Source organism: Mugil cephalus, chromosome 12 (assembly GCF_022458985.1).
Source record: "Mugil cephalus isolate CIBA_MC_2020 chromosome 12, CIBA_Mcephalus_1.1, whole genome shotgun sequence".
NCBI lineage: Eukaryota > Metazoa > Chordata > Actinopteri > Mugiliformes > Mugilidae > Mugil > Mugil cephalus.
The window spans coordinates 16,718,006-16,741,543 of record NC_061781.1 but is presented as its reverse complement, the minus strand read 5'-3'; the positions used below and the strand labels follow the sequence as shown (position 1 = coordinate 16,741,543).

The 23,538-nt window shown below is 42.0% G+C and overlaps 1 protein-coding gene and 1 long non-coding RNA gene across 2 annotated transcripts; both read left to right on the top strand.

The window, feature by feature from the left end:
* Window positions 1–1,092: 1,092 nt before the first annotated feature.
* Window positions 1,093–19,578, top strand: LOC125017641 (nectin-4-like). The gene is made up of 8 exons (XM_047601041.1): window positions 1,093–1,257; window positions 12,510–12,848; window positions 12,938–13,234; window positions 15,688–15,781; window positions 17,640–17,797; window positions 18,273–18,369; window positions 18,473–18,542; window positions 18,814–19,578. Exons 1-8 carry the CDS (start codon window positions 1,137–1,139, stop codon window positions 18,826–18,828), a joined length of 1,191 nt encoding a protein of 396 aa, XP_047456997.1. The 5' UTR covers window positions 1,093–1,136; the 3' UTR covers window positions 18,829–19,578.
* Window positions 1,440–7,399, top strand: LOC125017659. Its single transcript, XR_007113862.1, has 3 exons — window positions 1,440–4,428; window positions 4,648–4,710; window positions 4,892–7,399. It is a non-coding gene; the product is annotated as an uncharacterized LOC125017659 (long non-coding RNA).
* Window positions 19,579–23,538: the final 3,960 nt, after the last annotated feature.

The window sequence follows — 23,538 nt, the reverse complement described above, 5'->3', positions numbered from 1 at the left end:
CAGAGGTTTGTGGTAATGCAGACGGTTCACGATCCTGCTCCAAAATCTGCCTGGTGAAAGCATATCCTGAAGGGAAAAAGGAAAAGGCGATCAAGATGTATGCGGTGCTGGACGAACAAGACTTGCCAAGACTGAGTTTTTTAGTCTCTTTGAAGTTAAAACCAGTTCTACCCCATACACACTGAAGACATGTGCTGGGAAAGTAGAGACGTCAGGCAGGAGAGCTGCTAATTTCATCATTGAGTCAATGGACGGGAAAGTGAAGCTTCCCCTAACCCCTTGAATAGAGTGTGACATGGTGCCAGATGATAGGACAGAAATCCCCTCGCCAGAGATTGCACACCATCACCCCCACCTATGGGCCTCACAAAACGCCGTATGCTCAGCGGTTAGACCTGGGTTGGGGCATCGTGGGAGATGTCTATGTGTCTATGTGTCATTGGTACAAGCATCGTGAGGGCAGTACAGTGACGCAACGCGAATCAGTAGATCAGTAGCATTCACTGACCGGATCACTCTCCTCAATCACTGGTCTGGCTATATTCCTCCATTTGCTGCAATATAGGCTTAGGACCCAACACTAAGAGATGCGTTTACAGCCTTTCAAATAAACAAAGTATAGCCTTTGTGACTGTCTATGCTTTATTCCACTGAAATGAATACAAAAAATATAAAAGTGGAAAATAAATATAAAGCAAAATGTTAAACTATCACTATTGTATATTTTAACATATTAACACATTTTAACAATAACAATTAATATATTAAAAAATAAAATAAAAAAAGGCCTTGTTCACTTTAGTGCAAAAACAAATATATAAATAACAGAGGACAACATAAACTTAAATAGGTTTAAATATGCAATAAAAAAAATAAAATAAATAGCTTAAAAAATTTAAAAACAAATATCTAAATAAATTTCTAAACCCAAAACTAAACAGACACGACAAATGTCAAACAAAGGAATTAATCTTTCCACATTATGCTCTCCCAATAATAATCTGTCTGTCTGTCTATACAATTCAGTCAATACAATCATTAATATTATCGCATCACCTGCAACTTGCACCTCCTTAAGAGGAGGACTGCGCGTGTGCAGTACTCACTGCCGTCAGTAGCAGTATCCGAGCGAATGGATGGAGCCTCGTCTTTTTTGTGTGCCCTTTATGGGCAACATTTTCCTGAACCGTGAAATCTCCGTGGGTTGTAAACTACTGCTGGTGCTGTCAGTTACACTGATGAGCAGAAACACCGAAGGTAAACTGTTTATCTTTCGTCGTTCTTGCTTCGTGTTTACTCAGGTGCAACAGAAATGATTTCCTGCAGAGAACAATGGGAATTCAGTTTCAGCCACAAAGACGTCACGCATTAACCTCAGTATGCAGGTGGTAAGGTCAAAAAGAGACTCGAACGCTACTATGGCGCAGTGAGATGTTCCGTTGTCTGTATTTGGGTTTTGGGTTAACGCGTGACTGTTGTTACGACAATGATGATAGGCGTTAGTTGCGTTACCATATGTTTTCCTAAACTCGCTAAAAAATGATTTTAACTGTAACTGCGCCACGCACTTTAGTTTCCGGACTTAATCTAATGATAATACGCACATTTTTTTTTCATCACGCAGCGGCTGCGGTCTGTGGGGGATGTGAATGTGTCAAGCTCTTGTTTACAGTTTTTTCCTCGGGTTTGAATTTGTCAGCGTGATCGTTAATTCTTCTGAAAAAAACACCATACGACTTCTTGTTATCAATATAAGCTATTTATTAAAAAATGAATTGGAATATAGAAATACATGCGCATGGACCTTGTCTGATTATAACGGTTTCAACAAAATGAATATGATTGCTTGGCTACAGGTGGGGAGGAGTCGTGGTTTAGACTTAACTCTCCCATCGTGGTTGTGGACGGGTTGGTCCCGGTCCTTGGCCACTCAGGTCCTCCATTCCCCTGGGACAGCGCCCTAGAAAGAAGAGAAAGTCCTTCCTACCTGTTCCTCCCTGACAAGGCCTCACATGCTCTGTACCACGCTCATCCTGTGACTCCCTCTTTTGCAACTTCTATCACACTTCAGAACAGCTCCTCATTGTTTTGTCTCAGACTCGCTATGTTGCTACTTTCTCAACATGCATCACCCCTACGCAAGTAAACTTAAACAGGGTTAATGCTCTCGACCCTCCCATTATCTAGGACCTCATTCTTTATTTGATTATATGAATGTTAATTATGTTAATATTCACACTTCTAAATACAACCTAGAAAATCTCAACTGGTTATCACGTCAAATATCAAAAAATAATTCTAACATTTTCATGTTCGTGTGTTTTCTTAAATGTCTGCTTTAACTTCAATTCCAGGTCCGAGTATGTTGATTAGTAAAATGAACTTGGTAGAAAAATTAATAATTTCTTCTTCAGTACGTTTACAAGCACGTGAAAAAACGAATTATTAACCTTAATGGGACAATAACAGGAGAACTTAGGCGCATGTAAACACGTTACTCCGATTAAAGTCCGAGTTCTCATTATCCGATTGAGACACCCAGATAATGCTATTGGCTCCTTGCACAATATGGCGACCGAATTCGAGTGCGTGGGCCAGTACTTCCGGTCAAAACTTCAGCCGGCGTCGATTTGAAAGCGAGAGCGGGAACAGCGACATTGCATAGCATAGCAGGGAGATACTTTCTCAGTATGAGTGTTTTTAAGATTCAAGAGAGACGATTCGTCTTTCAGAGGGTGAGCGCCTCAGCACTTCATTGTTGTGTGCCATTATGCACAGTTTCGTCACGGCACAGTAAGCAGGTCAGCTTTCATTCATTCCCCGTTGATGCTGCGGTACGGGCGGAGTGGATGCAGAAGATCAGGAGGGATGACTTCAACCCAACCAAAAATACCCGAGTCTGTAGTTGGCATTTTAAGCAGAGTGATTTTCATGACTGCCGGGTCGCTGAGGAAGCTGAAGAAGGGAGCTGTACCCGTTTACTTTTTGTGGAACGGGTATGAACTACCTGTGTCCAGACTTAAGCGTCTGGGAACGGCGTCCGCAAGCCAAGAATCCCACACCAGACTCGGACTCGGAGATGGAGACCGAAATAGCTCCAGATCATGACTACTGTGTAGTCCCTCAAACAGGAGTGAGGGCAGATTTGGCCAACGAGAACGAAGCTCTACGTTGCCAGATTAGGGAGCTACAACAGCAGTTGGAAGTCCTCAAACGTGAGGTTTTCTCAACGTACAAGTCGTGCACAACATTCAAGGCCATGATTGGCATGGCGCTCCATGGTGCTGTCACCTTTGTGTCTGGCCTGTATGCAGGTTCTATATGAGTGATGGTGGGATCGTAAAGCTGCTGAAGCCGGGTATGGCCATCATGGTGGACAAAGGCTTTCTTGTGGACAACCTTGCTCCCTGTAAGGTGTACTGGCCTGCCTTTCTCAGCAACAAACAACAAATGAGTCGAGAGGATGTCAAACAGACACAGTTGATTGCACGTCTGAGAGTGGATGTGGAGAGGTGCATAACGTCGCTGTCCAATGAAAAACACGTATCTCCACTTTTGAAGTCTTCCGCGTTATACAGTATACAGCATGTCCGCATTCTACCCTAGCAACTGACGCGGTCGGTATCTATATGACCAATAGGACGGTGCTTTATGACGCAATCTATTTAAAACGTATCTCCATTGGATGCCAATCAAAAAGCACGCATCTCCCGCTGCGTTCGGTCCAGCTGTCAACCCGTCCACTGTTGGAGAATAGCGTCTGTGAAGTGGAGTACAACATACAACTTTATCGTTCGCTGTCAAGGTAAAGTATGACCATAAACTCAATGTTTGACAACTGTATGTTTGCACTAGGTAATAATCATTCGCAGTTGTAATTTGTATGGATTAGCTACATGACGTAGTTGAACATATTTTCGTTATTTACTCAGGGCTTTCCACAATTCTGTTGACATTGATACATTTATTTTAAGCCGATGGTTTTTGCTGCCGTCAACCTCCGCTAAGGTTGCTATATCCGTAAACCAGACTTTATTCTTTTTTATATCCTATTATCTTTGTTTTGATAACGTTTACTTGATTGATGTATTCATCTAATCTAATGTGTCTGACGTACGCAATGTTTCCTCTTTTTCAGGAGAGATATATGTCTCTATCTTTAGAAGAGATTTGTGCTATTGCCAAAGTACAGTATAACAGGGCATTTGAGACAGAGGCAGACAGCAAAAGTGAAGAAGGTTTGTGGAGTTAAAAAAAAATAGGGTTAAGTCAGCCAGTGTCCTGTCTTTCCTCTCTTCCTCAGCCAGTTTGTCAGTATTGCGTTTAGTGTACTAAATGTGTTTCTTTTTATTTTTTCACTCGAAGAATCACTTGAAAGTGAAAAAGGAGACTCTCCTGAATACATTCCAGAAGAATCTGAAAATGAAAGTAGGTATTATCAGTGATATTTTTTTTCCTTGTACAGAGACAGGAAATTCACCTTCAAACTCACTTTCACAGATCTAGATTTAATATCCGCAATTGCAAAAGGAGGTTTTAAACCCTTAAGCCATGTTTTGTTGCTGCTGTATTGCAAAAAGGATCAGCCCATTAGTGGACATATATGAAAACTCTGTACTTAATATGTTCCTCTTAATTTTTTTCAAGATTCAGATGGAAGTGAACAGGGTGATACTCCTGTTTCTGGCACAAATGGATCTGAACATGAAGGTGGTATTATCATTCATAAAAATAATAATAATAATATTGCAAACAAAAACTCAACTCATAGCACACTTCATAGAATAACATGTAATAATAAAAAACAAGCACAGACACATGGCACACATGGAAGTATGTGTCTCATACACAGACACACACATCTCACACAATTATTGTCTTTGTATTTCAGTGGGAGAAGCAGTTGAGGTGGACTCCTCAGGTGCTGAGGCTCGTCTGGGAAGGCAGAGAAAGCGGCCAAATCCCGAGACTTGGAAGGTCAATGTCCAGAAAAGGAGGCGAATGAGGGGTCAGTCCTATCTTGGTAGGAAAAGTAATGAGGCTGTCTTGAAGGAGGCGAGACAAATGGGCATGCCATGCCAGTCTGCGGCTTGCCAAAAGTCCTCCAAACTGAACTGCAGACATATTGACAAATCAAAGAGAGAGGAGACTTTCAAGTACTTTTGGGAGAAATGAGACTGGAGAGAGAGGAAATTTTTTGTCTAATCATTAATGGAGTTGAACAGTGTGAAGCGCCGGCGGACAGCAGCAGAAGAGTCCAGGATGTCACCATCCATTATTTATCACCTTGTTGTGGATGGTAGAAGGTTTCGAGTGTGTCAACACATGTTCTTGTCCACATTAGGGATAAAGCAGTGGTTATGTTTGAAGTGGGTGGGGAGAAGAGGGAAAAGTCCTCAGCAGACTGAGAGAGTGAGAGTGAGGGTGGCGACAGATGAGCAGAACTTCTTGAAGAACTTCCTTCTGGACTTACCTAAAGTTCCATCGCACTACTGTAGGTCCTCTTCTTCAAAGATGTATCTGGAGCCTGTGTTCAAGTCCATCAATTACCTCTACACACAGTATAAGTGCTCTTGCGCAGAACATGATATCCAGCCTCTGTCAAGGCAAGTGTTTTCCAAGTGTTATCCAAAAAAAAGACCAGTGTGATACCTGTTGTACATTCAAGGCTGGGAACATTGACACTGCCATTTGGGAGGAGCACTGCCTTAAAAAAGACAGTGCTCGAACCTGAAGCAGAAGGACAAGGAAGAGGCAGGTGAGAAGACCTTGTTGGTGTGCATGGATCTGCAGGGACTTCTGCTCTGCCCCAAGCTACAAGCCTCTGCCCTCTATTACAAAACCAAGCTTTCTGTTCATAACTTCACCATTTTTGACATGGTATCACATGATGCAACAAAGTACCTGTGGCATGAGGGTGAAGCTGGTCTTTCTGCGAATGAGTTTGCTTCATGCATTGTCCATTATCTTGAAGCACACCCATCATGTGAAGAATACATCCTGTGGAGTGATGGATGTGGCTACCAGAACCGCAATCTGCTCTTGAGTAATGCCCTCGTCAGGTTTGCTTCTATGAAGCAGAAGCCTGTGACACAGAAATTTCTTCACAGGTCACACACAAATGGAGTGTGATTCTGTGCATAGTGTGATAGAGAGAAGACTGAGGCACAGAGACATCCATGTTCCAGCTGAGTATGCTGCAGTGATCCGGAGTGCTCGCTACAATCCCAGGCCGTACCTAGTTATTTATGTCGACCACACTTTTTTCATGGACTTCAGCCAAGTGAAAATCTGCAAGTCCATCCGACCGGGAGAAACCACTGGTGATCCTACAGTGCATGACGTCCGAGCAATCTTACACATATATACTCAAATAAATGTTGCTTTCTGTTTTCAGCAGTGTACTCCAGTAACACATTAATAGATCTGACAATTCTCTCTTAAAATATATGTGAAACAACTCTGACGTCGTGAGGCTTCTCAGTTTTCTTCATGGACCTGTAGCATACAGCCCTGACAGTCACCCTCCCTGTAACGATTTTGTTTTCAGCCAGTCTTGGGAAGAGCACAGACTACACCTGCAGCAGGTCCTTCAGCCAATCAAAGCAGCTGGCCTGACCATCAACCCACACAAGTGTGCTGTGGCCTAAAGGGAAGTGGCGAACCTGGGCTACATCATTGGTTTCGGGAAGATCAAGCCACAACGGGGGAAGGTGGAGGCCATCCATTCTTTCCCGGTCCCCACCACAAAGAGGAAGGTGAAAAATATTCTGGGCGAGGTGGGTTGGTACAGGAAGGAAAAGGAGAGGAAACGCTAACCCTAACAAAGTTGTGCACATTATTGGAAAGGTACACCGTAAGCAGTGCACAAGTGTTTGTGAATATGTATGTGCAATACCATCGTGGTAAATGAGGACATTAGTGTTGTTGTGGTAAATTACGTTGTTTGTGGTTAGCACTTACTTGTCCAGTCCAGTGTCTGCTCTGCGGTGCGCGGCCTAAAGGATTCCCCCGGGGGCACAGCCCCTTCATAAAGAGTCCGGGAGAGACCAAGTGACAAGATAGGAAGTGGGGGGATTTTCAAATCAGGGTGGGTTTTTTTTCTATTTATTGTATTTATATTTTAGGGGTGTTTTGGGGATAACGACAGCAGCAAAATGCAGTATTGTAAATATGATGTGTGCAGGAGACATTGAATATTTGTCTATGGTGAGTTAGCCATGTGATAAATAGGTAAATTTACCTGTAAAGTGGAAGAGTCCAGTAATTAATCCAGTGGCACAGTACTTAAGGCGCCAGTTAACATCTGTCTGTGTTGCAGGTCGGACCACAAGAGACATTTCACCCTTTGCTGTTGCTGTTATTGTTGGGTACTGATTAATAAAAAGAAAGAAAACCAGGAAACCTGACCATTGCCTTTTCTTGGACATCATCCAGCCCCTCACGGGTCACCTAGTTAACACTCCCTGAAGGGTCTTTGTTTGACACTGTGGGAATTCAACATCATTCATTTAATGTTACACAAAACACACTTTTCAGCACGGTACAGTCGATCAAGCCACCTGATACACATTTCTGTACAATCTCAAACTAATCCTAACTTGACAGCTAAACGTTGTGCCTGATAGCGAGAGGTTCTGTTTTCTCACCACTACTGAATAGTTTCTTCTGGTTCTGAACAGTTTGCGCCTTTTCAGGGTGCTGCGTTTTGTTTTGGTCGTATGCACCTCAGCTAAAAAATTCTGCAAGTAATTCTATAAATCTAAAATATCTACAGGCCAATGGGCCTAAATGTTAGCTTCTGGTAGCTAGTTAGCGATATCACAGTGTGAAATGTGTTTCACGGTCAATTTCAAACTTACCTTCATAGTTGTCAATAAAACCGGAAAGATACATCTTGTACCCCTTTTCCCGTTTACTTCGGGGGGCACAGTATCCCTTTCGGACGAGTCTGTGGACATCCGATATGGTCAACTTTGGCAGATCTTGCAGACATCTAGTGAAAAACGCCATCTCGCCGGAAGTAAAGACGTGCACACTCGAGGGAGCGGAAGTCAAACGGAAGCGGCGTCATTCATGTGACGTCACACCGTCTCAACGGCGACATCTTTAGGACCGTCAGATACCGGAAGTATGCTGTCAATATGCAGTCTATCTGCTGTGCGGTCAGCTGCGGTAGTTGACTATCCACATTAATAGTATGGCCCCTTAAAGAACAGATTCAAATTAGTTCACCCATGTGCTTTAGAAATAGTAGCTTCAGAAATTGTACCTCCGTAATTGACTGTTTTGAATTTTTCATTGAAAGACCTAAAGACATGACAGCCAGATCACAGACCTATTCCCAATACAAACACCACAATTCTGGTAAGTATCTAATATCAATCACTCCACAGGGAGTCTTATCACTGTGTCTAGTGGTTTGGGTGGGTTGAGCGGGTCATTGGTCTTGTGAGGAACAAGTACACCATTTTACAGAGCACAATCCCCATCTCTCTGTGCCAGACTTCAACAGCAGGAAACCTTACATCACTCGACAGGATGGTCAGAGTGTGCTGTTCTTTGTGTAACATTTGCCCATCTATTGTTCCATTGAAGTAGCATGGCTGTCAGTGTATTTGTGCCACATGTTGATCACACAGTAAATGGTTTGTAATGTTTGTTTTAATGCTACCTTGCAATAACGATCCTTTCATTAAGCACAGCTTAATGAAAGGACCATGGGTTGGTTAAAACGACCTCTCAATCTGTACTAATGATACAGTGACACAGATACAATGACCTCACAACCATTACTTTTAACCACATAGCATACGTTAGTTTTAACCACATAGCAGCGAATATATTGGTAAATAAACACTTAGCCAGCCAGAAACAAGCTAGCAAATGTAACGTTCGTGGTAGTTTTAATCGGCCAGAAAGCTCGTAAAGTAGTAAATAAATACATAACTTGCCTTTCCCATGATCAAATGGTGACCCAACCTGAGGTGAAGTACCGGTAGGCTTCGGTGCTCTTGTAAGCCTTCAGGGACTCGCCGGTGTAGGGGGACGGATTAGATAAATGTATATGTCAGCAAAATTAGGCAAATTTAAGGCAGATTGAAGGGGAATTAGCATTTCAAGGACAATTAAGTAGGGATCGAAACCCAAAATACCAATTTTTTTTTTTAAATACTGTTGTTTTTCAGAAGGTGAAAGATGTGCATTTGCCGTTTGACTGGCCATTTTTCTCCAGGACCGGGTGGTGGCGCTAGGTCCTAAAGATGGCAGCCGCAACAAAAACGTGAAGTCACTGAAATCCATGAATAGGAATCTGAGTTTTCCAACGGATAATGGGTGTGCGCATGCTCCGCAACCACTGCGCTGGTGTGTGACCCCGGAACAAAAACATCCAAGAAAGCCGGTCGCAGAAGAAGAAGAAGAGAAACGGAGCCACTAGAAGAAGTGTCTGAGGGATAGCGCGGATCTTATCTGTACCATAAGTAGCGCGAACATTACGTACGAGATTAAAAAATGTACTATTATCCGTCTGGTTGTTGTTTGAAATGTCGGTCCGCCACATGAACGACTCTCGTTTATTATAATAGGTCAACCGGCAATCGGGCCGTATTAACGTGGTATTATCCCGCTGAAAAGATACGTATTGCCACCTAGTGTGGAAGAGGAGAACAGTTATTCGATTTTCTTGCGCTGCATGTAAACTGGGACAAGGACTGTAGTCAGAAAGTCGAATTTTGAGCATAGCTCGATTAAGTTGTGCATGTAAACGCACTGACTGTGGAACATCTTATCATGTTGGTATAAAGAGGCCCACCGGAGGAAGCAGCAATGCCTCATGTTCACTGAAAACACACACCTCGCTCCCTTGTTGGCTGCCTGTTGAATCTGAACCCTGTTTAGTGTCACATTGTAGATGGCTCCTTCCTCGACTTCTTCCCCCCAGTCCTGCACAGAGCTCTGAAGAAAAAAAGATGGAAAACAGCAAGAAGAGAGGAGTCACAGCAGTTTTTTAAGTGGTGTCGTTTCGTGCTCAGCAGAAAGGGATTTGGCTTGAAGAAATGTATCTGAGAAAAGCAGAAGGAAGGATAAGAAAAACACAACCACAGTTCTTTAATTAGGGTGGAGGAGAAGGACTGAAGTGCAGTCAAACATCAAGAATGACCAACTCTATAACCACTGCCCCTGCAGTCTGCCAGGCCTCCATCCATCCCTGTCTTTACTCATTCTTTTATTCCCTATACATCACCATGTCCCTGTTTCTCTGGAGCTGAAGTCAGAGCTGGACTGCTTGAGCTGAGAAAAGCTGGAGCATTCAAATGTACTGTGTAACACTGCAGAAAATATTACCAGCAATTAAATTCTTGGTACTTAGTACCAACTCAACATCAGAGAAGCAAATAGAATAAACAGGATAAAAATATGTAACAAAATACAATAAAATGTATAGACTAGAAATAATGCAGAATAGTACGTGTGTGTATGTAAATATCAGGCAACAGCTGCCAAATGGTGGGAGGATGAATAGTGTGAAGATGGTGTGGCTGGAGTCTGGAATCAGAAAGGAACCATTGTGCCTTGTTCTTGCAGCTAAAGAAAAGGCACTAAATGTCCTGAATGTCTGGCAGCTCTGACCTCTTCATTTCAGCAGTTTGACCTTCTCTTGCTCGTCTCGTGGATCAGATCAGTGGATCAGATCACATGGGCCAGCCTTCACTCCCTACATATATCAGTGAGCCTCAGCCACCCATGACCTGGTTGCAGTTTAGACTTTTGGTGTCTGGTGTAACTGTGTTCAAGTGTCACTCTAGACTCTCTTGAACTGCTGTAATTAAGGCCGACGGGTTTAGTAAAGTGCTTTCGTTGTGAGCAAACTTTGATTCCAACAGCCCATGACCCCAGTCATCAAGATATTACAGCAAACACAATGGATAAAGAACATCTGAATGCACTGGCAATGCCTTCCATGGAGAGGGAGTCAGTCAGAAACATATAATAATAATAATAACAATAATATAGTTGTTTGAATTGGGGCCTGTATCACGAAGCAGGATTACGGATTTAGTGAGGTAACTTCAGGGTTAACCCTGGGTTTCTGGTATCACAAAGCTGGATTCATTCTTGTCGAGGTACGTTACCATGGTAACTCTGACTGGCAAACCTGCTTCGGGTCAGGGTAACTTTCAGGATTTATCTGAATCCGAAAAAAGGCTCCACTCACTGGTCAATCAGCTGTTTGGGAAAGAATTATGTGCCCCTTGTTATGGTCCGGCTCATAGACCATCACAAATTTAAGAAGCACATTGGGATTTAAATGAAAACAAGTAGTTTATTTTAACAAAATGAATTCAAAAGTAAACAATATCACTCAGTCTTACTAAATTGAACCAAAGAAGCTAGCAGAAAACATACTGCCAGTTCAACTTAAAATAGAAAACTAAACAAAGAGAACTCAAACAAAGATGATCAGCTCCTCATGACTCCAGGGGAAAGAACAGAGACCGAACCCCTCAGGAAGGCGGGTTTTATAGGGCTGGAGACAGTGGCCAGCTGCCTCCAATCCGGTACAATCAGCACCCTGAAACATAAACACACACACACCACAACAACAACAACAACACCAAACCCGGGTGGGGCCCTGGGGCCGTCACACCCTTCATTGGAGCCCAAATGGCGAGAAGAGCGTTACGGCGTGAACGCATCTTCCAGGAGATAACCACACAAAGAAGAGTATATTTATCCCAATTGTCCCCGTTAAGCTCAAACACAGCTCAGAATCGGGATAATTTCATTCAGGCCAACAACTTGATGTATTGATATGATGTAATAGTGGCATCAGCTTCCAGCTTTATTGTAGCCCATGTAACATTATAGAATTAAGAAATCCAACTCCCCAGATTAAATTATGTTTTTGTCCTTGTCTCAGTGCAGTTGACAGGGATATGACGTGGGATACCCTTTTGGGAAACCACCTCTCATTCTTATCAACAGCAGCTTCTGTTTTGCCTGAGGAAGCAGTCCATGGACCGCTTCCAGTAAGCCCAGGTTGTGTTTCACAACTCTTTCAAAGAACAAAGAAACCATTTATTTCCACCCGCAGGAGCTTTTTTCTCTGGTGGTTTGGTTCAGTCTCTGGCCTTCATCATACATATGTGGGAAGGCTAATGTAGGAGAAGCCACAGCAAAACTTGCCCAGGATATGGGAAAAAGAGAAAGAATCACTGATGTCAATGTTAAGCATAAAAAGCAGGAGCTGGCAACAGAAGCAGCAAGCATGATTCAAGCTGAGGTATAATTCAACTAACATCTGATAAAGTAAGGAATGTTAGCGGAGCCCGAACTAAAGCTATGCTCAGTTCATTGTGGGGGTAAATGTGAAATAACTAAATACTATCAGCTGCTGATGCATACAGTACATTCTACTTCAAACTAATTTTATAGCAATGAGACCACACGCAGTAAACTGGTGAGACGTGATGTGAAAGACTAATAACATATCCTGTCCTCTACAGCCCTCCAGGTGATTGGTGGACGCGCAACAGTGGTGAAAGGAGGGACCACTATCTTACCCTGCAAACTCATTGAGACCTCAGAGACCCTGACTCAGATTACATGGCAGAGGAGAACCAGAGAAAAACCTAAAAATGACAACTTCTACACAATCCAATTGGATGGACCCCAATATGTTAATGGACCTGATAATCGATTTAAGTTTATTGGGAATTTTTCTGACAAAAATGGATCTCTACAGTTGTCCAATGTTCAATTGAAGGATGAAGGCACCTACACTTGCATCTTCACTTTGTTCCCCAGTGGAAATCACAAGACAGAGATACCTCTGAACCTGCTTGGTATGATGAAACTTTACAGTTAAAATGTTGTGTTGTTTTCACCTTTTAGCCCTTAGATTGACTCTTTTCATGTGTGGTGACTATCCTAGTGCCTCCAGTCACAAGCCTGAAGGGTAATAATTTAACTTTGGGTACTGGAGAAGTTTCCCTTGCTACCTGCACGGCTGCCGGCTCCAAGCCTTCTTCAGAGGTGACCTGGCTCACTGGTACCCTGGCAGTGAACGCGACGACCAACTCCACCCAGCACGACAACGATACAACGACCACAACCAGCTCACTGTTTGGAATCCCTACCACGGAAATGAACAACCAATCAGTTCAGTGTGTCATCACAACAGCAGGCCTGCTTGAAGAACAAGTCCTGTCTTTGACCATCCAAGTTCACTGTGAGTAAAAAAAATACTTCCCTACACTGACTTCTTATGAATTTCTCAGTTATTTTTAAAAAAAAATACATGTATTGTTTAAATCTACAGACACAAATCCAACAAAATGTGTGTGTGTTTATTGCTTAACGTTGAACATTTGAGGATTTCTTTCCTCGTTGGGATTGAGAAATTAAGCTAAAATTGGGGGCCACTTTCGGAGACAGCTTCAGGTGTGGGATATGTCATCCAAAACGGGGACTGTACCCAGAAACTGTGGTTGTCTGGCCACCCAAAAAACCCAAAAACTGACAGGAAACCTTTGTTTTTTGTTTTTTTTTACACCAGTCTTCTTTTTCTGCCGCTGTGTAATGCTAAAAACAGCATTTTGTGTTTACTTGTGTTATCTTTGTCTTAAATTTAAATGTGTTTGATTATGTGAAACATTTCAGTGTGACAAACATGCAAAAAAAAAGAAGAACGGAATCCGAAAGCGTGCAAACACTTTTTCAGTCCAACTCTCCGCTGATTACATGACCAGGATTTTGGATCAGTTTGTTGTTCCTACTGTTGTCTTTTTCAGCTGGTACTGCTCCCCCAACAAACCACAGCAAATAACAGGCCACATGCAACAGACTGTTAAAAAGCTTCTAGCCACACGTGGCATGCATTGCTCAGGAAGTACATTTTATTGAGGCCCACACAGCATCATTGTTGTTCCTCCAGTCCAGTCGGTTGTTGCTCCATATGGTTGCTCTAGATAAAGGCATGAAGGGACCCAAGGGTCAGGACAAAATGAGCCTGGCACATGTCTTCTTAGCTGATTGCAAGTTTTGTTTATTGGCTTTCGCAGACTGTGGATGTGAAATGGCATTTCTGGGTTTCTCAGTTCTCCTGAATTCTGTATTTGTAATGACCAGTAGAGGTTACTCAACTCCATTTAAGGAGAAAGTTCATCCCACTTACTTGACTGCCCTCTCCTCCAAAAAAAAGTGCACATTTGCCTTACATGGATGGGGTAGAAGCACAGAACATATTCCTTGTACGATTTGTGATTTCATATTTACATTTTGGATTAAAAGCAATCATGCCAAAGCAAAATCTGGCCAGGTTATTGAAATTGTTTGGTCAGGCTTCATGGTGGACAGGAGAGCATGCATTTTTTTCTCTGTATTGGTTCTAACATGATGAAATCCCAATATAATTGCCCTTCCTGACCCTTAAAACAACCACTCATTGTCTACATACCCCTATGTGAAACATCTGTCCGGTTTTGATTCCTTCTACTTCTTGGATGACACAGTACATTTCAGACTTGTTTCACAAACAAGAGACAATGAGTTTGTTGTGTATATACAAAAAATCAGGTTTTTCTCCACTCAGCTGTTCTGAATACAGTACTCTTCTGTTTTTACGGTATGAATGTGCAGCTTTTGTATTTTTTCCTGAAGTCACAAGAGAACAATCAGCACATGGAGGACATTTTTACCTGTTGTGTCAGAAACCACAATGAATATAGCGTTTCTGATGGCTGTTTGCCACACCGTATTTTGTTTCTGGTGGAATTTCCCCAGCAGTCCACTGATACCTGACATTCTTCCAACATTATCCACAACCTGAACTTCAGGTCCCATGACCCAAACTGAGGTCTGTGCTGTACACACACATTCACGTGCAGCAGTTCACCAGTTCACAACACCGCAGGTCAGGGACATCTCAGCTGTGCCGAAACAGAGACCCGGGATCAGGCACAATACGCTATTCATCAAATGAAAACTGTGGACAATTGATTCAGGGCAAAGCGGAATTTATTATACACCTTGACCTCACTTGAGGTCATTGGAAAGTGTGAGTTTGACAGGACACACTGTAAACACAAACTAATGAATGGATTCATACATTCTAGTGGTTCTCAACTACTCTGACTTCAGTCTGACCCACCATCTTCCCTTAATGACAAGCCGTGAATGAGAAGAATGTGCAGTTTGAATCTGAGATAGTAAATATGGCTATTTTCAGTAAATATCCCAGTGTGAAAAGTTGAAGGGTTTGACAAAAGTACAGAAACTACAACCTGAATATAGTGTTTCTGATGGCTGTTTGCCACACTGTATTTTGTTTCTGGTGGAATTTCCACTGACACCATTGATATTCTTCCAACATTGTCTACAGGACTGGAATTGCTACTTTCACTTCTGAGGTTTTTAAACACACACCAGTGAATGGACTCATACATTCAACGGGGCCTTCTAAAACACACAAGTATGCTATTCTGACAAAAGCAAACATGGTACCTCAGTAGCCGATAAAGAGCCGTGTCAGGCTGTTATTGGTACGGCAGTCATCGGCTTATCTGAGTGGGTAGGTTCTGGTCATTCATGTTAGACCTTCTTTTGTTAACATTAGTGTTTCCATGCTTATAGAAGCAACATTGCTCATTCTTTCTCGGTTTTTCTGTCTTTTTTAATTTCCAGTCCCACCCATGGACGTGACGATTGTTCGACGTTCTGAAAACTCATATGAATGTGTAACCAACGCCAACCCAGAGGCACATTTCGTCTGGAGCAGGTACAGTAGTTTAAATAACAGCCTCTTAAACAAGCAACAGTATTTACATGGTTTATCTTGAAGCATTGTCTGCTTTGTCATTTTCCCAAGCTTTGTATAGTGGTGAAACAGTTGTGTCTTTAGGGAAAGGGATTTGAATTTGTCTGTACTCAGATGTAGCCTGGAGAACTGTAGCCAGACGTCATCACATTCAAAGTCTTTTATGACATTTTATCTTTACTGTGCTGGTTGTGTGATTAAAGAAGAGGAAGAAGGGTGAGCTACAAGCAGGGCTGGACTGGCCATCTGGCATACCGGGAAATGCCCGGTGGGCCGATGCACATATTTGGGCATGTCATTATTTAAAAAAAAGTATCTAGTTTTTAATTGACCGCAAATGTATCCGAGACACAAAATGTGGCCCATTGGTTGATTTTCTTGAAGGACATTGGACTAGTCCAATGAAATCTCTCAGCTCTCGTTCCCTCCCTCCTGATCATTTGTACTGACCGTAGGGGGAGGGGGTGTGGTAGCTGTAGTCGAGATGGACGGGGGGAAAAAATGGAAGGGGGGGAGCAGAAAAGCTCAGGGGGAAAAAAATACTGAAAGAGGACGCAGCAAAATGTGCTAAAATAGGTGACATGTTTGCTGCTACCACAAGCTCGGCGGTTGCCGGCGAGTCGATTGCAGCAGTCCCGGACCCGGCAGCGAGTGCACAGGTGGTGGTGGTTGCCGGAGAGGTAGCGGAGGTGGATGGTGAGGATGTTGATGATGAGAGAGACGTGACCCAACTGTAGCAGGGACAGATTGAGGTCAGAGCAGCTACTGAAATGTTCGGGAGAATCAACGTGGCATCAACAATGAAAATGTTATCGGATGTGTACACTAAACAGTATCTGGGGAAATTGTAGGTTTATATGCAAATGATCAACCTAGGAAATTATCATAGGCTACATTACTAATTTTATTGAGTCAGATTTAAAACATACATAATGTAGCAGACCCCTGGTTCAAAGAATGAGGCGGAGAGTTTCGTACGGGTGCCTTGGTTTATTATCTTGTGTAGTCTACAGCACTGTGAAAACTATGCAGAAAGAAAACAAAAGGAAAGGAAGAAACAGTTATACACATTAAACAGTTACTCATTATTCAACAATACAGAGTCAAAAAGGATAAAACTTATCACCATTCAAAAGAACAAACAAATAAAAATACATTTTATTAGGCGATTAAACAACGTTGCTAAACTCGAATAAAACATTAAAATGACGTGGGTGGCATCACGAGAGATAAGAATAAATCAAAACATTAAAAGAAAGCAATAACACAAATCTGAAGTCCACATACCCTGTTCCACTCTACCAATGGAGCTAATACTTATACTGTGTGTTTATGTATGAACTGCCTTTGTAGCCTACAGTTATTATTATCACATTATATTAGTGAAACATTGCTCTGAGTAGTGACAGAGCGTATTTTACTCTCTTCCATGTAGGCTACTGCACTTTATTTTAATATTTGAAACTTCGCAATGTGCACATACATCCCCTGCTATGGCGTGTGCTTACACATGTCGTGTAAATCACCATGGTGGGCCGCCAGGGATCAAAAAAGCCAGGGCCGTTCTTTTGGTCCCAGTCCTGCCTTGTTATTCCAGATGTTGAAGGACAGCAAAACAACAAAAAAAAAAACAATCAATTAAGAGCTAATAACTGAAATTCTTTTCATTTTTACCTTTTAGCCTTTGTCTATGTACATTTTGGTACAATTTTGGATTAATTCCCATCCAAAGGCATCTGATGTTGCAGAAACTACATTAACTCAACACCCCCTTTCAGTCTATGTCCATTTTATGCAGAGCCTCATTTGTCTCCTCCAGGTCTGATCAGTCTTTGCCTGAGTCTGATATTAAAGTTCAGGGTTCAACTCTGCAGTTTGTGAGGAAGACCTCTAATCTGAATGGGCTCTATCAGTGTGAGGCTGTCAACCAATATGGAAGAAAAGGTGGAGGTCAGCTCCACGTGTACATGGATTTTGGTAAGATTTGATTTGGATGTGTAGTTTGTCAAATCCTTCTTGATATTTTTTGAACATGTTCTGGACTCGTCTGTTGTATCTAAGGAAACACATGATCCTCAAAATGATGACGTCATCATCTGGTGTTTTATTCAGAAACCTCTAAAGCGAAAACTTTTGACAACAGTACTGACCCAGTTTGAGTTTGGATAGATAGAAACTGAAATTGTGGAAACTGTGTGAAATTGTGTTTCAGTAACTTTCTGTACAGGTACGTTTACATCCTGAGGCCCAGTGTGTGAATGCAGCATTAGTCATCTAAATGTAGTTTGTAATATAGAAGACAAGACAAAAAATGTACCCAGAGTACAGTTAATAACTGTAGCCTGAACTGAGAAATAAAACCTTCAGATAAGCTGGTTTAATTAGTGACACTAATGACATCAGTATTTTCATCTGAATGTTTTTTTTATTCTTGTGTTTTTTGTTGCTTCAGGCTCCTACACTGCTGGCTGGACCTTATTTGGTCTTCTGCTTTCCCTGAACATTGTAGCCTCAGTGTGGTACTTTCGTAAACGCAAGTATACTCCAAGGTACCAACTACAGTCACCCTCTATGCATTTAAGCTATACAAATACATACTGGTCATGCTATGTAAACCTTTAACTTCATATTTATTTGTGTTTCATTATGTAGCAGAGAACAAGGGACACGTGGAGAAAGAAACGCTATTTCAACATCTCCAAGCAACGACAGTGGAGAAGAGGTAAAGGAGAGATTACAGTCAATTTGGTAAAATGTATCTTAGCTCTTTGTTCCCTCAGAGTTTAAAACATTTTATGCATGAATACCACTTGTCTGGGTGTGTTATGTTTTGCACTTGTAGCTTTAGTTGTATCTGCTTTTTGATCTGAAAATTTGAACTGTAACATTTTTTTGTGTGTGTGTTTGTTTCAGTGTAATTTTTTAATATTTCTTTCTGTAATCTACTTAGATCTTTGAGATTTAAATCATTTGTTTCTTCCTTTTTTCCACAGCAGGAACCTGTTTGACAGGTAAAAATGAGAGAATCCAAAGCAAATGTTTGAGGATCACCTGATCAGTGAAGAGTTGGACAACGTGGACACGTGTGGTGTTTCAGTTTATATTTAAGGTTTAATTCTACTCACTGGTTTTACAAACAAACAAAAACTTATTTCTTGTTTGTCCCTTTTGTGTGCGACGACCATGGACGACACCCAGTCTGTGGGCTTGGACACTGTGGTGAACTCATGCTTGCATTGCCAAGGGGGTGCGGTGTGCTGATGACAGGCTGTGCAGCCAGATGCAGGGTCATGGAGTATGTGATCGGGAGTACTCCGAGCTCGTCGTGGAATAAGTCTTTATACTGCTCAAAAATATCTTTGGTGAAATCAACATTGGTTTCTGTGCTAATCTGGTGAACCAGGAGCACACATGCATGAAATCCCAGCAGTGGTACCACATCACACTCCACTAGAAAAAAAGGAAGCATGTGTTGCTGTCCTTCTAGACAAGGCATTGTGACTAAACCAGCAGTCTGTATTCTGCTGCCTCCGTAAACCACTAGGTTGGTGGTTTTGTCCTAATTCACTCATTACTCCGCCATCTGTCCAAGCTTTGATCCATCACTATGTTAAAGTCTCCTCCCTATAATACTGTAGGGAATGTTAGTAACAGCTGCTTAATTTTGTTTTCTATTGTTGAAAATATAACTGATTATTTTGTTTACTATTGGATGCATATATATTTATAACAATAAACTGATGATGATTATCCATCTACCATTAGTGTCTGAAAAGTGATTGATAATATTACCTTTAAACTTTCCCTGTGACCCCTGCTGATCTGTTGCTACCAAAGGAAAACCAAACGTTTCTTCCCCATTGACTCCTCCAAATTGACACATCTGCTTCTGAAGCATAAGTCTCTTGAATTTAGTAAAAATCTGCTCCTTTAGTCTGGCAATACAAAACGCTTTTTCTCTTTAACTGATTTCTAAGACCCCTGGCGTTAACAGAAATAACACAAATTGACATAAAGAATAACTAAAAATGACAAAATAAGGCACTCAATATCCTCTCTTAGGATTTGAGGAAAACTACACCGTCTGCGACAGACCAACACATTCAGTTCGTTTGTCATCTTTCATTTCTCAATGTCTTTTTTTTTTTTTTTTAAAACATAAGCCCGTTAGCTAAGACAATAGAGGGAAATTAACAGTTTGATACCACAGGAACCACAGATGTATCACCTACATGTTACTCATTGACACTCTTTTTCCATTGACGTAGGCAAATGGCCCTCTAAAGCCTGCTCCACCAAAGGGCAAGGTCTGTTCCGGGCATCCTTATCTTCTGGTGTCAGATCTTCCGTTACTCGTATCTTTCTCTCTTTGAGCACGGCTGATGTTTTTGCATCTTTCCAAATCGTGTCCCTGTGGGAGCAAGAAGAATCTACTGGCTCGACGCTGTTCCTGTAAGCACAGTTGTTTAATACGGGTGGGCGATATGACAAAAAATATCACATTTTTAAAAAACGATTTCGATTTTATCACGATCTTAAATTGAAAAATTAAAAACAGACAATTTAGTCCGAACCGTTGTTAACCGATTTTATTTAAAATAGTTTTGCCTGCATGTGCAAACAATCAAGATTAAGAGACGTGGCATGGCAGTGTTGCACAAATATTTTCGACTGGGCAGCTCTTACCGCGGGTCAACTACTTTAAGCAGGCGTTTGAACCTCTTGTTTCCCACCGTCTTGAACGGTACCACATCTTTTGCAAGATAAAAGGTAACTGCTTCTGTTCCCTCTTTCCATCGCTTGCTTGACTTGTCATACAGAGTGTTTTGTTAAATTAAAACTTTGTTAAATGCCTGTGTTAATGTTGACTGCTTTGGTCTTACGCCAGCTGCTGCCTCCATTGTTTGAGATGCTTCCTCTTAAAATGATTGAGCAGGTTCGTCATGTTACCACTGACGTGCGAACCTGTTGTGTGCAAACTTTGCACAGAACATTTGCCTGCACTTCATTGAGGAAAATCCAAACCTATTCCGTATAATGGAAGTGTTGTTTTTTTTTAAGTGACCAACTCCTTTTGGCTTTCAGCCGTGGCTCCCCACGCGGCTACCGCTACACACATAAACAAGGAGGCGGGTAAGAAAGCGCGTCACTGCCCGTAATTCGCTATGATTGGTCGGTCAGATTTATGACGTAATACGTCTGGTGCGTCGGTGCACCAGCACAGAATCTGCAGTTTTAACAGATCATCTTCACGTTGTAATCGTTCACGATTTAATATCGTCATATCGCCCCCTCCTAGCAGGAAACCATCAACTGTGTCCTGAATGTCTGGCAGCTCCAGTGACTATACACTATACACAGCTCTGACAAAGTACTGTTCTAGGTTTTTATTTAATCAACCTCTACTTAGTACGGTGGCCGACAAGGGCCAAACGGACGGCAAAGAAACCAGTACGTCTGAGTTGAACTTGAACCAGCTTTCATTTATTTCAGCAGTTTGAGCTTCATTTGCTCGTCTAGTGGATCAGATCAGTGGATCAGATCACATGGGCCAGCCTTCACTCCCTACATACATCAGTGAGCCTTAGCCACTCCTATCAAAGATATTCTTCATTTCTTAGAGGAATGTGGGCGCTAATCCAAGGTCCTCTGGTTCAAATAAGTGCCTTACAAGTGCTGGCTGATACAAAAAAAATATACACACTGTGTGCTTTAAATAGCAACATGTGGGAATGTGCTTGTATATGTAGTTCTCCCCAGTTCTCCCCCATCTGTGCTGACAGTCCTTAGTATATTGGTGACTTCAGCTTCTTTAAAGAAAACCACCATGTGCCTTTGTGACATAGCAGCTCTATGAGGGTAGATATATTGTTGGCTGTGTACCCGTGTGCAGATGATTTCTTTGCTTCACTACAATATGAGGTGCTGATGCATACAGTACATTCTACTTCAAACTAATTTTACAGTAATGATGCCACACGCAGTAAAGTGATGAGATGTGATGTGAAAGCCTAATAACATATCCTGCCCTCTACAGCCCTCCAGGTGATTGGTGGAAGCACGGCTGTGTGAGTTGAACTTGAACCAGCTTTCATTTATTTCAGCAGTTTGAGCTTCATTTGCTCGTCTAGTGGATCAGATCAGTGGATCAGATCACATGGGCCAGCCTTCACTCCCTACATACATCAGTGAGCCTTAGCCACTCCTATCAAAGATATTCTTCATTTCTTAGAGGAATGTGGGCGCTAATCCAAGGTCCTCTGGTTCAAATAAGTGCCTTACAAGTGCTGGCTGATACAAAAAAAATATACACACTGTGTGCTTTAAATAGCAACATGTGGGAATGTGCTTGTATATGTAGTTCTCCCAGTTCTCCCCCATCTGTGCTGACAGTCCTTAGTATATTGGTGACTTCAGCTTCTTTAAAGAAAACCACCATGTGCCTTTGTGACATAGCAGCTCTATGAGGGTAGATATATTGTTGGCTGTGTACCCGTGTGCAGATGATTTCTTTGCTTCACTACAATATGAGGTGCTGATGCATACAGTACATTCTACTTCAAACTAATTTTACAGTAATGATGCCACACGCAGTAAAGTGATGAGATGTGATGTGAAAGCCTAATAACATATCCTGCCCTCTACAGCCTCCAGGTGATTGGTGGAAGCACGGCTGTGTGAGTTGAACTTGAACCAGCTTTCATTATTTCAGCAGTTTGAGCTTCATTTGCTCGTCTAGTGGATCAGATCAGTGGATCAGATCACATGGGCCAGCCTTCACTCCCTACATACATCAGTGAGCCTTAGCCACTCCTATCAAAGATATTCTTCATTTCTTAGAGGAATGTGGGCGCTAATCCAAGGTCCTCTGGTTCAAATAAGTGCCTTACAAGTGCTGGCTGATACAAAAAAAATATACACACTCTGCGCTTTAAATAGCAACATGTGGGAATGTGCTTGTATATGTAGTTCTCCCCAGTTCTCCCCCAAATGTGCTGACAGTCCTTAGTAAATTGGTGACTTCAGCTTCTTTAAAGAAGAAAACCACCATGTGCCTTTGTGACATAGCAGCTCTATGAGGGTAGATATATTGTTGGCTGTGTACCCGTGTGCAGATGATTTCTTTGCTTCACTACAATATGAGGTGCTGATGCATACAGTACATTCTACTTCAAACTAATTTGACAGTAATGATGCCACACGCAGTAAAGTGATGAGATGTGATGTGAAAGCCTAATAACATATCCTGCCCTCTACAGCCCTCCAGGGGATTGGTGGAAGCACGGCTGTGGTGAAAGGAGGGGCCGCTATCTTACCCCGTCAATTAACAACCAGTCGATTCAGTGTGTCATCAGTGTGTCATCAGTAAAAAAAAAATACTTCCCTACACCGACTTCTTATGAATTTCTCAGTTATTTAAAACAAATACATGTATTGTTAAAAGCTACACAGACACAAATCCAACAAAATGTGTGCGTTTATAACTTTGAACATTTGAGGATTTATTTCCTCGTTGGGATTGAGAAATTGTTCCTGTAATTGTTGTTGTACAGCTGGTTAGAGTAGGGAGTGAATGAAGTCCTGTAGGGCTGGGCGATATGACCAAAAATGTATATCAGCTATTTTTCAAAATTGTGACGGCATTACGGTATATGGTTTGTTTGTTTGTTTGTTTTTCATGCTGGTTGAGAGAGGAATTAATGCAGTCGATTGACTAA